The sequence below is a fragment of the Prionailurus bengalensis genome, chromosome A3 (assembly GCF_016509475.1).
Source record: "Prionailurus bengalensis isolate Pbe53 chromosome A3, Fcat_Pben_1.1_paternal_pri, whole genome shotgun sequence".
Classification (NCBI taxonomy): domain Eukaryota; kingdom Metazoa; phylum Chordata; class Mammalia; order Carnivora; family Felidae; genus Prionailurus; species Prionailurus bengalensis.
In genome coordinates this window covers 72,564,990-72,579,037 of record NC_057354.1, presented here as the reverse complement: position 1 = coordinate 72,579,037, position 14,048 = coordinate 72,564,990, and the positions used below count along the sequence as shown (strand labels likewise).

General features: G+C 37.7%; 2 protein-coding genes across 7 annotated transcripts in view; one reads left to right on the top strand and one right to left on the bottom strand.

The window, feature by feature from the left end:
• ASB3 (ankyrin repeat and SOCS box containing 3) overlaps positions 1 to 14,048 on the top strand; it is a 118,068-nt gene that overhangs the window by 12,493 nt on the left and 91,527 nt on the right. The gene's annotated exons all lie outside the window — the stretch shown is intronic.
• CHAC2 (ChaC glutathione specific gamma-glutamylcyclotransferase 2) lies at positions 3,966 to 11,971 on the bottom strand. Of its 2 annotated transcripts, XM_043603379.1 has the most exons (3): positions 11,502 to 11,799; positions 6,793 to 6,828; positions 3,966 to 4,766 (listed from the first exon to the last, which is right to left on the bottom strand). In XM_043603379.1, the coding sequence occupies exons 1-3, from the start codon at positions 11,634 to 11,636 to the stop codon at positions 4,383 to 4,385; spliced, it is 555 nt and encodes a 184-aa protein (XP_043459314.1). In that variant the 5' UTR covers positions 11,637 to 11,799; the 3' UTR covers positions 3,966 to 4,382. The 2 variants fall into 2 exon arrangements, with proteins under 2 accessions (XP_043459314.1, XP_043459315.1); XM_043603380.1 differs by lacking the exon at positions 6,793 to 6,828 and having other exon boundaries at positions 11,502 to 11,971.

Genomic DNA, 14,048 nt, shown 5'->3' with positions numbered 1-14,048 from the left:
ACTTTATTAGTTGAAAATGAAAAAAAAATTCCTTTTTAAGATGAAATGCGTATCTGTAGACAATGGCCACATTTCAAAAATCAGTCTTTTTAAAAATTAAAAAAAATTTTTAATCTTTTTTAAAAATGTTTATTTATTTTTGAAGGAGAGAGAGAGCATGAGCGGGGAAAGAGCAGAGACAGAGAATCTGAAGCAGGTTCCAGGCTCTGAGCTGTCAGCACAGAGCCCGATGTGGGGCTTGAACTCACAAACTGTGAGATCATGACCTGAGCTGAAGTCAGACGCTTAACCAACTGAGCTGCCCAGGTGCCCCTTTATTTTTTAATTTTTAAAAAGTTTTATTTATTTTGAGAGAGACAGAGCGTGAGTGGGGTAGGGGCAGAGACAGAATCTCAAGCTAAGTTGTCAGTGCAGACCCTGATGTGGGGCTTGAACTCCTGAAACTGTGAGATTACCTGAGCCAAAATCAAGAGTTGCACATTTAGCCAACTGAGCCACCCAGGCACCCCAGTCTTTTTTTGTTTTAATGTTTGTTTGCTTATTTATTTGTTTTGTTTGCTTATTTATTTAGAGTACGTGTACAAGCAGGGGAAAGGCAGAGAGTGAGGAAGAATCCCACTCAGTGTCTGAGCTGTTAGCACAGAGCCCGATATGGGGCTTGAACTCCCAAAACTGAGATCATGACTTGAGCCTAGATCAAGAGTCAGGCACGTAACTGACTGAACTGCTAAGGTGCCCCTAAAATTAGTCTTTTGTACTTTCAAATATTCAGAGATGACATCATAACCTTTGTTTCCCTAAATGATAACTTTTTATCTGTGGAGGTGGTATTTAGATGGGATTTACCATTCTGGGTAGATTGAAGAGTGATTGTTGGAAACATAATAGTGGCCTACAGGAGTAGAAAGACCTACTTTAAAAAATCTCCATTAGAGATTTATATTAAGAGTTTCTTTCTTTCTTTTTTTTTTTTTTTAGAATTTAGTATGGCCTTTTTCTTTCCTTTTTCTTTAAAAAAATTTTTTTAATGTTTATTTTTTTGAGAGAGACAGAGTGTGAGCAGAAGCGGGGCAGAGAGAAAGGGAGACAGAATCCAGAACAGGCTCCAGGCTCTGAGCTGTCAGCACACAGCCCAACGCAGGGCTCAAACTCACAAACTGTGAGATCATGACCTGAGCTGAAGTTGGACGCTTAACCGACTGAGCTACCCAGGTGCCCCTTCTTTTTCTTTTTAATGCTTATTGATTTTTGAGAGAGAGAGAGAGAGAGAGAGAGAGACAGAGTGCAAGCAGGGGAGGAGCAGAGTCAGAGGGAGACACAGAATCCCAAGCAGGCTCCAGGCTCTGGGCTGTCAGCATAGAGCCTGACGTGGGGCTCGAACTCATGAAATGTGAGATCATGACCTGAGCCAAAGTCAGATGCTCAACCGACTGAGCCACCCAGGCACCCCTAAAAGTTTCTTAATGTAGGGTTTACACTCATACTTTTCTTGAATTCCTAAAATTTGAAACCTAATATTTGTACTCTGAGGAAAGAGAGTCTTTGAGTTTTGTGTGTAATTAGCAAAGAATGAGAAAAAATGTCTTGAAAGTAAGACCCAAGGACTGTAAAGACAGACAGTTTTGCTAACAAAAGTTAAGTTAGGCTTTAGGCAACTTGATACCTTTTCATTCCTGCTAACTTAGAGGCTTTAAACCCTAGCTTCTAACTCAGTACTATTTATTTAACTTCTCCATTTTAGTCATGTTTCTCCCTATCCCAGGAAAATTAACATCCCTTATTTCTGAGCTCTTTGGAATATGGCTTCCCTATAAATGCTGATGGCATATCATATTTATAGTTACATATTTTCTAACTTGTGACTGAAAGCCTAGAAAGACAAAAAATGGGCATCCCAAAGTTACCCCTTGCTCTTTATATTCTGTAACAATTATATATTAAATGGTAGAAGAATCACTTTGGGGAGGTCACACACTCTTTTGGACTTAGGTTTGTTTGTAAAATGAAAGGCTTTTTATCATTGAATTCACCTATGTGAGTCTTGGATAGGCTCATTATATTTGTGGGAATCTATATACATCTATAAAAATGAACTTTAACGGGATGCCTGGGTGGCTCAGTCGGTTGAACGTCTGATTTTTGATTTTGGCTCCATGATCCCAGGGTCATGGGCTGGAGCCCTGTGTCAGACTCCTCGCTGAGTGTGGAGCCTGCTTAAGATTCATTCTTTATCTCCCTTTGCCCCTCTCCCCCACTTGCATGTGCTCTCTCTCAAATTAAAAAAGATTCAGACTTAAAAAAAAATTAACATCTTTATGTAACAAGGTACCTGTTTCATTATATAAAAACAGTTAATCTTGTTTACCTCCTGAAAAAAAGATGCTGTATAGTAAAGATGGTGAAGTTCAGGTGGGTTTTTAAATATATCATAGAAAGATCTAGTGCTTTTAGAGTGAGAGAGAGACCTGGATTTCTGCTACTTAACAGATAAGTAACTGCAGGATAGTATGGAAACAAGCTCAGAGGAGTTACCCAGAAAATGCTTCCATATGTAAAGTGCCCAGCATATCCTTATGAGATGATCATTAATGTTAATGATCATTAATATTAAGTACCTTTTCTTGTTTTACAGGACAAGTGAAATGCTTTCTAGAAAACTAATAATGAAAATGTTGGGAAAATATTTAAAATAGTTATAGAGCTAAGTAAATTACTAAGTTAGGTGTTACTAAATAGAAAAACATGGAAAGGGCTACTTTCCCTGCTATGTAGGACAACTTTATTTAATGTGAAACTTTTCTGCCCCTGCCCTGCTTGCTATCTCTCAAAAATAAATAAACACTAAAAAAAAAAAAAAAAAAAAGAAGAAAGAAAGAATCTTGATTAGGGGCACCTGGCTGGCTCAGTCAGAAGAGTGTGTGATTTTTTATCTTGGGGTCGTGAATTCAAGCCCCATGTTGGGTGTAGAGATTACTTTAAAATGTTTAAAAAAAAAAAAAGAAAAAATAATCTTCATTAGAATCAAGATCAATTCTACATGAGTTAATCTTATACATTTTAAAAAACTACAGTTCTTTTTTCTTTCATGTGTATTTTGAGAGAGAGAGAACGCACAAGTGAGCAGAGGAGGGACAGAGAGAGCGAGAGACAGAATCCCAAGGTGGCTCTGCGCTGTCAGCACAGAGCTGGACACAGGGCTCCATCTCACGAACCATGAGATCATGACCTGAGCCAAGATCAAGAGTTGGATGCTTAACCTACTGAGCCACCCAGGTGCCCCTAAAAAACTATAATTCTAAAAGTCATTTCAAGCACTAAACTTTCATTATATATATGGTTGTGTTAATTTGTAATATCAGAATGGCCATCTTTTTTTCAAGTTTCACTGTAAGATTAATACAAAGTGAGTGAATGACAGACTACATTTTGTCATTTCGTGGATGTGATTGGTACATTGTAAGTTGTGCTTTTTTTAGCGGAATTTTTTTTCATTCTAGTAAAATGCGTTTATTCAAAAAAGAAGTATAGTACATTATAATTCTAAGGAAATTTTTATATTAAAAATGCCAGTCTTTTTGATTTAAATTGGAAAGGGTCTTATATAATACCTGAACAAGGAAATTCACAATCAAGGTTGAAATCTTGTCTATATTACCATATATTTCTCATTATACATTATTTTAAGATTATATATTCTAATTTTTTTTTTTCAATGTTTTTATTTATTTTTGGGACAGAGAGAGACAGAGCACGAACGGGGGAGGGGCAGAGAGAGAGGGAGACACAGAATCGGAAACAGGCTCCAGGCTCCGAGCCATCAGCCCAGAGCCTGATGCGGGGCTCGAACTCCCGGACCGGGAGATCGTGACCTGGCTGAAGTCGGACGCTTAACCAACTGCACCACCCAGGCGCCCCAAGATTATATATTCTAAACCATGGTTACAGAATTACTGTACAGAAATATATTGAAGGTATTATCTTTTGGTTTAATTCTCTACAACTTGAAAATAGAATTGTGACATGAAATGACACAATTATTTTTACTCTGAAAATAACAAGCTCTGAACTTCATCCTTCATTGTACTTTTCTAAAGAACTCACTTCTCATGAGCAAGTGTTCAATATTATTTAGCTAGGAAACCATTATATTATTAAAACTTGAATTTTTCTTTAACTCTATCCCAGTATTTTAAATATTTATGTGTTTTAGGATATGTGCAATTAAACCACACATTTGATCATAGCTTGAATAATACAACATTAAAAATAAATAAGATCTTCAAGTAAACAAACATGTTTCCAAATCATATTGCCAGTGTACATGAACCTATTCTCTGAAGACTAAAAGCTCTGCTTGTTTGAAAAAGTCAATGATTAGGTCTTTATAAGCAATTGAGGTTCTGTTTTCCTTCTAAACGTTCCTTTACTAATTTTTCCAAAGAGAAAAGATGCTCATCTGCATCTTCTGGCACAATGTTCCTAATAGAATTTGCAAGTTCAAAAAGATATTCTGTATTTTTTCCACTTGGACCAGCTGCATTAAAAATTTGTTCAGCAATGTCTTCCAGAGGTGCAGGACCAAGATAATTAGGATTATCACATGTTCCAATATATAGCAACACACTAAATGGTTTTGTTGTGGGATCTTTTGGATAAAAAATGACTGTTGTGGTCCTGTAGCCTCCTTTCTCTCTGAAGTCAAGGTATGCTTTTACTTCTTCTTCCTTTCCTACTGGCAGTCTGTAAGCAACACCCCACACACAACCCTGTTGAAAAATGAAAAGAACGTATTATTTAGAATTTACAGGGCTAAAATAGGTGAAGATATGTTATGCTCTAAGAAAATAGCTGTATGTTCTTAGAAGTCAGTGTAGTTTTGATTCACTTAAAGTGCACTGAGGGGTGCTTGGGTGGCTCAGTGGTTAAGCATCCAACTTCGGCTCAGGTCATGACCTTACGGTTTGGCCCCACATTGGGCTCCGCGCTGAGCGCCCAGAGCCTGCTTTGGATTCTGTGTCTCCCTCTCTGCCCCTCCACTGCTCACACACTGTCTGTCTCTTTCTCTCAAAAATAAACATTAATTTTTTTTTTTTTAAAGCGCACTGGGAGGTACAAACTAAACAATAAAGGAAATCAGCATTTTAAATTCTTCAGTCTGAATAAGTAATTTCTTGCACACTAGGATATTTATCATTGTTTAAGTTTTAAAAATCGTATCTTTTAACTAGTGGGACTGAAAAAAAATCAGGTGTTCACTTGGTCATTAAACACAGTTCTAAAGTTTTAAATCCTTAAACATTTCACTGATGGTACAGGACGGTAGTTTCCAAACTGCTTTATGGAGTGTTGTAGCCACTTGGGAGCTTACCTTTGGGGATGTAAGTGCTGGGTGCTATCTGGGAGGGCTTTGATACACCAACTTACTTTAGCTAGCTAAAACTGAGCGTCACTTATCTTTTTACCGGCTGTTTCCTTATTTACAGAAAGGGTTCTTTGTTTTAAAAGGTCTGTAAGAAAGCAATCAACTACTGAAGGCCATAGCAAGTTCATTTTATTCATTTTTTCACTGCAGGAGCTTTCAAATATCCTTTGTAAATAATTCCATGCAGAATACTAAATGGCAGTCTCTTTTGTTGAGAGCCCATGAACAAAGTGTCAGTAAAAAAACTGGCTGCAGAGGTTTTTTGGTTTGTTTTTTAGTGTTAATAAAATATCTGATATAAACAGGATTTATTTATAGTTTGTAGTTATAGATTATCTAGTTTTTTCACAACCTTTAATTACTAGCTTTAATTATTAAACTCTAGGTTGCAAAGTATCTTCTTGAGTGAATTTTTTTTTAATGTTTATTTTTGAGAGAGTGCAAGCTGGGAAGGGTCAGAGAGAGGGGGACAGAGGATCCGAAGTGGGCTCTGCACTGACAGGCTGACAGCTAGCCCAATGTGGGGCTCGAACTCGGGAACGGTGAGATCATAACCTGAGCCGAAGTTGGATGCTCAACCAACTGAGCCATCCGGTGCCCGGTTCTTGAGTGAGTTTAACATTCTGTAGAAACAAAGTGCCGTTTATTGACTTTAATTAAGAGTTACAGTTACCAGTTTGAGGCCATTTTTATAGATGCTTTTCCTAATGTAAATTATGAAAGCATTTCATTATTTCACCATTATTCATTTCCTGTTGATAGCTGCTTGACTTTTGTATATCAGAGTCATTTCCAAAGTTAAATTTTTACCTTCACACTATGAACGTCTGAATCTATACCTCAATGAAATGATTGAAAATATTTAAGAAACAGAGGACTATCAGGTAAATACGTTTTCTAGTGCCCCAAACCTGTTTAAAAACCTGTTGTGCTACTAAAAAATTAGGCAAGAAAGAAAGTGGTAACTCCTGACAGGGATTTTTGCTGAGAATAGTATACTCCTAGCAAATACGAGAGTTTCAATGGTTCCACTTGATGTGGCAAGTATGGCCAAGTGTGCCTCAGTGGCAGTATGGCTGTCTGAGGCCTAGGGCCATTAATGCCAAATTCTTAGTCAATAAATTCAAGAAAAAAAAAAAAAAAGACTACATGCCATTTGGTTTTATTTTGTTGTCTACCGGGCATTCTGCATTCCAGCTTTTCCCAACAGTTAAAAAGAAACACAATAAATACAGAGAAGAATTCTAGACTTACTGTTCAAGCTGTCTGTGATGACTGTTAATAAAATTCCATTGATTATTAAAACTGAGAAACATTTCAACATTTTATATGATTAAAGACTACACAAAAAAAGAACAATAATACCATACCCGAGGATCTTCAACAAGAGTCACAACTCTTCCAGGCTGTTTTAAAAAAAGTAAAAAAAAAAAAATTTTTTTTTCTGAATCACAGTTTATCAACTAACTGAGCATTACCAATTTATTGTTGACATGGAATATTTTAATTGTTCATACTAAACACCTCCATAAAGTACTCATTTTTATGATAAATTTTCAAGTGAATTAAGAATATACATTATCCAAAGTATCTTGACTTTTCTAAAAGATTCCCTTCAATTTATGTATATTAGCTATATTATATTCACTTAAAAAATGGATATATTAAAAAAAATACCTGTGACTAAGGCTCATGTATAATGAAAGACAAAGGAAGAAGCAATTATAAAAGTTCTGATCAGATTGCTATAGTTTTATTAGGGAACAAAACATGCTCTTCCAGAGTGCTTTCCTATAATAGGGAAGTGGCCCTCAAACTTTAGTGTAGATCACAATTACATGGAGGGTTGATAAACACACTGCTTGTGTACAGTCCCAGAGTTAATGATCCTGTAGATTTGGAGCTGTTTGAGAATTTGTCTTTTTTTATTATTTTTTTTAAGTACACTTCCTACCTGGTGCCAAAGGCTATGTATCTACTGACATGTTAGCATCATTAGTGAGAATGCTGAATTCTAAGCCACATTTTAACATATTTATTTGCCCATTGTCTGACACACAGGGAGCATAAATAATTCAGGTATTTGTGTCATCTTCATTGCTATTTCCTTCTGGTCTTTGTCCATTTGTATAGACAATTTGTAATCACGGAAAACATGGGATTTGGGATTATGTTTCTTATTTAATTTAATTACATTTTCCTGTTAGTCTTATCATACGTTTTAATAGTTGCATAATGTATCATCAATGAGCTATAATTTAAACATTCCTGTGTTGTTGGGCATTTCAATTTCACCTTTTTTCTATTTAAGATAATGCTATAATGAGGACACATATCTTGGTGTGGGTTATGTAGGCACTTCTGTATTACTTTCAATTTCAAGATGAATTAGGAGCTATTTATTGACTACTTAGTGTGTGTTGTAGAGAAGATAAAACCTTAATTCTTGCTTTCAAGAGCTTATATTATAATTCTGGAACACAAACTTAACACATGAAACAGGTAGAGAACACTTAAGGGCTAAGATGTATGGTATGAAGGCAATTAAGAATTTTGAGTCTTGGGTGGTCAGAAAGGAAAAAAAAATTCTGGCAAAAGGGCATGATTTACAAGTGCAGGCCTAGAGGCAAGACTACACCAGGCTAAATGTTTGACTAGCAGAGGGCCCCACCTGGAGAGATGATTCAGAAAGAAAATTGGAGAAATAGGATAGTCAGATTTGAAGAGCCAGAGTAGAGGTGAAATTAGGGGACAATGGAAAATAAGAAGCCACTGAAATTTGGGAGAAATAGGAAATTAGGAGCTACTGCAGCACTTGACTAGTAGCTGACTGGCATGATAAAAGGTGTTTGGGGAAGATGAGTGGTAAAGTGTATAGTATGGTTAGAGTGGGAAGAAGGTAGACCCTGAGTAAGAAATGTTCGTGGTCCTGGTGACAAGTTCTGCATTCCACCTTTCCTTGTCTCCCCTTGTATCCAGCAGTCACCAATTACTGGTAACTGTCTGTTGAATCTTTTTCTGTATGTTGTTCCTCTGTATCCTTCATTTGCTTCCTTAGGGACCTTGTTGCCTGCCTCTAGTTTTGTTTACCTCTAGTCTATTCTCTACTTGGCAGTGGAATGACTTTCTAGTGCAAAAATTGGGTCACTCACTCCTGTGCTTTGAATTTTTTCAGGGTTTAAAAATTCTACAGGATAAAACTAAAAGTTCTCAGCATGATTTAACTACAACCCTTATTTCTTACCACTTTTTCCCTCAATCTGTACTGATTTATTTATAACTTTAACAAACATTCGTATCTTTGGATATACCAGTGCTCAGTATAGAATGCCCTTGCTTTTCTGTCTCTGGGATATCCTCCTGCACTACATCCATAAAGGCTTGGCTGACTCCTCAGGTGACTTTGCAGCAGATTTTTCTCCTAAACTGTGATTTTCCCTTTTATTCACTTCCCTGTGGCACTTGTTAGGTATTGTTTGCATAGCTGTCTCCTAAGTGCTCAGTAGTAATTGTTGAAAGGGGAAGGAGTGGTAGAAAAGTCCTGGACTTAGGTGGTGGCAGCTGAAACAGAAAACAAGAGTACATAGGGACTCATTTTAAGGGGATATAAAGGACTCCCTGTGACAGCTTATGGAACAGACATGGACTTTGGCACTACTGAAAATTTACTTGGAAACATTTTCTAAAATTTATGTTCTTAGTCTCTAAAATACATATATATTATTGAGAAACAATGTATATTTGTAAGTCACATGAAAGGCTTTTGGGGGGACTGAAACTAAAGCAGGGGTCTTTCAAGCTGAATGGGTTGGAGGATATTGTGAAATGAGTCATTATAGATGCTTTCATTGAGTAATGAGTAATTTTTCTGATCTAGGTCTAGAAAAGTTAGAGATTTAGTAAATGTTCATGATTATCTCGTGTTAAAATGTTTCTTTTTGAAATTGAAATATATTCTCTCTGCTGTGAAAAATTTTTCACATTTAAATAAATCCTTAATTTGGGTGAGACAGTGCCAGTTTTTTTATATATATAAATGAGATGCTTAATAAAACTTAGGAAGAAATTAAAGTTTAATGAAGCTAAAAAGAAACCATAATTGAAGTAGGTTTGGTATTTTTCCCACAAATGTCACATTGCAGTATGTGGAAATGAGCCTAACATTTGTTTAATAATATCACATTTCATATGTAATGATGACTAACTTACTAGGAGCATATGTTGCTATAAAAAACATAGTCCTATAAAACATCCACATCATTCTTCTAATTTGCTGGATATCTTTGTAGCCTTTTGTATTTATATAAGGCTGGTGATCCATTGTAATAAAAAATATTAAAATAATATTCTTTCCAGTTTTAACAAAATAGTATACTTAAAAAAATACTTAGAGTTTCCTTTAATTTGCTATGATGTATTCTTTAACTAAAAATAAGTGTAAAACTATTAGCCATTGCAGTCCCCTTGTACCCCAACTTACCTGCCCTATATTTTAGTAAATTTAAGTAAAAAGATACTGGCTTTTATAGCTCCTTTCTTCTTTTAAAGAATCATGAGCTGTTGTATTGACTTGACAACTTCTTATTGTTCTGTTCCAACAGTGTACATATCTCAATATGCTATATAACAAACACATATGTTTTGATTGAAACTAGAGTAGTAAAATATGCTACCAAAACATTTGTAAGCATTTAATACTTCGTCATTAAAATTGGAGCCTTTCTTCAGAATAGAAATTTTAAGTGTTCGTATCTGACAACTCAAAAGGCATTTTACTTCACTTAGAAGTTTTATTTAACTCTTTAAAGTCTTAAACATTGTTTTATAATATATATATTTTTTAAGATTTTATTTTTAAGTAATCTCTACACCCAGTGTGGGGCTTGAACTTAAAACCCTGAGATCCAGTTGCATGCTCTACCGACTGAGCCAGCCAGGCACCCCTCTTTTATAATAGTCTAGAAGAAATTTTGGACATGAAGCTCCTGTTGGCTTACAAATGTGCATTTGCCCTAAGTCACTACCGTTTTCCAGTCATCTGCCTACCATATTGTGTTGTGGGGCCAATATTAATTTCTCTTTAAAAAACAGTAATCAAGCTCATACATAGCTCTGAGTACTTTAGAGAACATACAAACAATAAAAAATTTTGTGCACTTCCAAAAGTTAGAAGGTTAAGTAAACCAAGTACAATATTTAAGTTATCCAAATTGTTACCCACAACCTTGTTTTCCTTGTGGATTGGTTGTTTTGCAGCCAATACAAGGCTGAGCTGCTACTAGTTTTCTAGTATACATATATTGGGATGAAAGTCTTCTAATGACTGAAAAATAGATCAAGGAACTTACATTTCACATTTATAATTTAGAGGAGAAACGTGGAGAAATAAAGATTAAAATAATGCTGGACACAGTAATGGGCACCGTGTTACTCAAGTAACAAACCGAGAACTCAAATATTTAACTTCGCCGATACCTGACAACCAAAGGAAGTGATCACGGTAAGCTCCTTAACAACCGGAGATAATTTTGGAAACTAGTTCCTATGTGGCCTTAGATGTCATAAAATAAAACCTTTGGAAATAATATGCTTGTTTAAACTTAAACCAATGAAAGTCTGCCAGAATGCAGAAATGCCAACAAATTTAATTGCTAAAAAGCTAAAGCTGAATGTGCAGGTTGATTTTAGTATTCAACTCCGTGGTGAAACGGAGATTGATTTTCCCGCCGTTTTTTTTTTTTTTTTTTTTTTTTTTTAATGGCAGAGGTCGCTCACAGATGGGGCTTCCTCCCAGCCCATCAGCCTTGGGCGAGCTTGTATGCCTTTGCCCCTGTTTCTTGCTTTCCCAAGAAACTAACCATCAGCGTCTCAAAAGGCTTCGGAAGTAGTGCCCTTGGTTTGGGAGAGAAGTAGAGGGCAGGTGAAGAGAAAGGTGCACAGATGTAACAGCATTATTCCTAACTTTCTTGCTCGGTCATCGTAAATGTTGGGGTGGAGGTCCAGCAGAGTAGGACCGCGAGTTGGGTGGGAAGCGGCGCTCCGAAGGCAGTTAAGGGTGGGGGGCTGACTGGCGCCTCACCTTGCCCGGGACCCCGCGGTGGTCGGTGCTCCCCTGCCAGAAGCGCCTGTTGTAGCCTGTGATGTATCCAACCAACTTGTCCTGATAGGGGAAGTCCACTTTCCAGATCAGGGACCCGTAACCAAAAACCCACATCCTTTCCCTTGCTCTTCCGCTGTGACGGCGGTCGACCCTCAGCTCTGGTCTCTGCGGTGCCGGCACCAGCGGGAACTGCAGCCTCGCAGACGCTAGTAACCGGCTGCGAGGGCGCAGGCGCAATGGCCGCGCTGCGCAAAGCACACTGGGACGTGTAGTTCGAGGGATGTATTACGACTTCGTCAGTCAACGTTATTCTGTTTCCTTGCTTGGGGTATCAAGAACGATTGATCTTCGGTTCGCTAAGCTGTGGGTTCTTTTTCAGCCTCTGTAAGTCACCCTAACCTCCTGTTGCTCATGTGCACTGGACTACAATACCCACAATCCCTTTATGGGATTTGTGGCTCAGAGGTTGGAACTGTGTGCTGTTTTCGGACGCATTCAAGGAGAAACGGAAGGGCAGAGTCGCGCCTGGTGTCGCGGCCGGTGTGGTGTAGATAACGGGGAAGAGACGTACAGGAACCGCGGTTGTGTCACGTAGGAAGACATTTTGTTCTGCTTTGGAATTGGGTTTTTTGTCCATTTAACAGCAGCCAGAGGAGTGCAAGTTGTGAATGCCGTATTTGACTTTACACCTAAGAAACTCACCTTTCTCATAAAAGCGGGAAGTTTACGAGAGAAGTTTTACGCCTGCGGAAGAACTACTAGTGCTTCAGCTCATATCAATTTTACGCGCTAAACGACCTTATTTATCTGTAGCATTATCAGCAGCTCAGAAAAGAATAGGCGAAGGTTTTTGCCCTATGTACAGGTTGTAGAAGCGATATGTGGAACCTGAAATTGTGTACAGACTTTGGGTTCTGTGCATTCTGGGGAGAAGCTTTATAGCTTTCATGAGTTTTTCCAACAGGTGAAGACCCTAAAAAAATGTTAAGGTCTGCAGCCTAGCGCCACTACTCCAAAATATTGTTTAGGAGGCGCACTCAGACTATCATGCTGTGTTTCTGTATGTGAAAATAGAAGCCTTAGCAAATCCTTGTTTCTTGAGATTTTTTTTCTTAATGTTTATTTTTTGAGAGAGAAGAGCGAGCGTGTGGGGGAGCGGCAGAGAGAGAGAGAGGGGGAGACACGTAATCTGAAGCAGGCTCCATGCTGTCAGCACAGAGCTGGAAGCCGGGCTAGAACCCACAAACTGCGCTATCATGACCTTAGGTGAAGTCAGATAGTTCACCAGCTGAACCACCCAGTCACCCCTTTCTTGAGGATTTCTGTTTCATCGTTCTTAGCTATATAAAAGAATACTGAGACACCCAGGTTCAGAGTATTATTTGAAGTGTTAAGAAACCAGCAAGAAACTGCTACAAAGAAAAACATTTTAACAATAACCAGGCCTTAGGGTACCTGGTTGGCTCAGTAGGTTAAGCTTTTGATTTCAGCTCTGGTCTTGATTTCCAGGTTGGTGAGTTCCAGCCCCGCCTTTGGCTCTGTGCTGACTGCTCAGTCTGGAGGCTGCTTTGGATTCTGTGTCTCCCTTTCTCTCTGACCCTCCCTCCCCTTCTCACAGTCTGTCTCTCTCTCTCTCTCGCAAAAAATAAACATTAAAAAAAAAATTTATATAAAAAAACATTAAAGAATAACCAGGTCTTTTTATATATTCTCCAAGATTAAGTGTCACATCGCTTGGGATGCAGAAAATTTTGAAAAAAAGTATCTGACCATTCATATACTTGCCATGTGGATCCAAAAATTGACATTTTGCCACAATTACTTTATTTCTTTTTTCTCTATATATGCTTTTTAATCTAAAACATTTAAAGTAAGTTGCATTTGTTACTTTTCATTGCTATGTACTTAAAGAATAAGGACTTTCTCCTAAAAACCATAATGCCATTTCTAAGGAAATTAGCAGAATTACATAATCAAATATCTATTACATACTCAGATTTCCTTGTCTCGTAATTGCTTTCTGTAGCTGATACTAACTTTTTTTTTAATTCTTTAGAAAGAGAGAGAAAGAGAACATGAGCTAGGGAGAGGGGTGGGTGGAGGAAGAGAGAGAGAGAGAGAGAGAGAGAGAGAGAGAGAGAGAGAGAATCCCAAGCTGGCTCCACACTCAGCACAGAGCCCCGACGAGGGGCTCAATCCTGCAACCCTGGGATCTAGACCTGAGCCGAAATCAGGAGTCAGACTCTCAACCGAGTGAGCCACCCAGACACCCCTGTAGCTGATACTTTGATATTTTTTTCACCATCCAGGATCCAGTTGAGGTTTATATATCACTTTTGGTTGTTTGACTTTATGCTTTTATTTAGTCAAGAGCATAGGAAAATTTCTGTAAAAAGAGATTTTACATACAGTTGATGCATGTGAACTAGTTGGTATTAAGGTTTGAGGGGAATGGTGATAGTACATTTCTTTTGGCTTCTTCCCTTTAGAAGCTCAAAGATACTACCCAGTTCTGATATTTTTTCA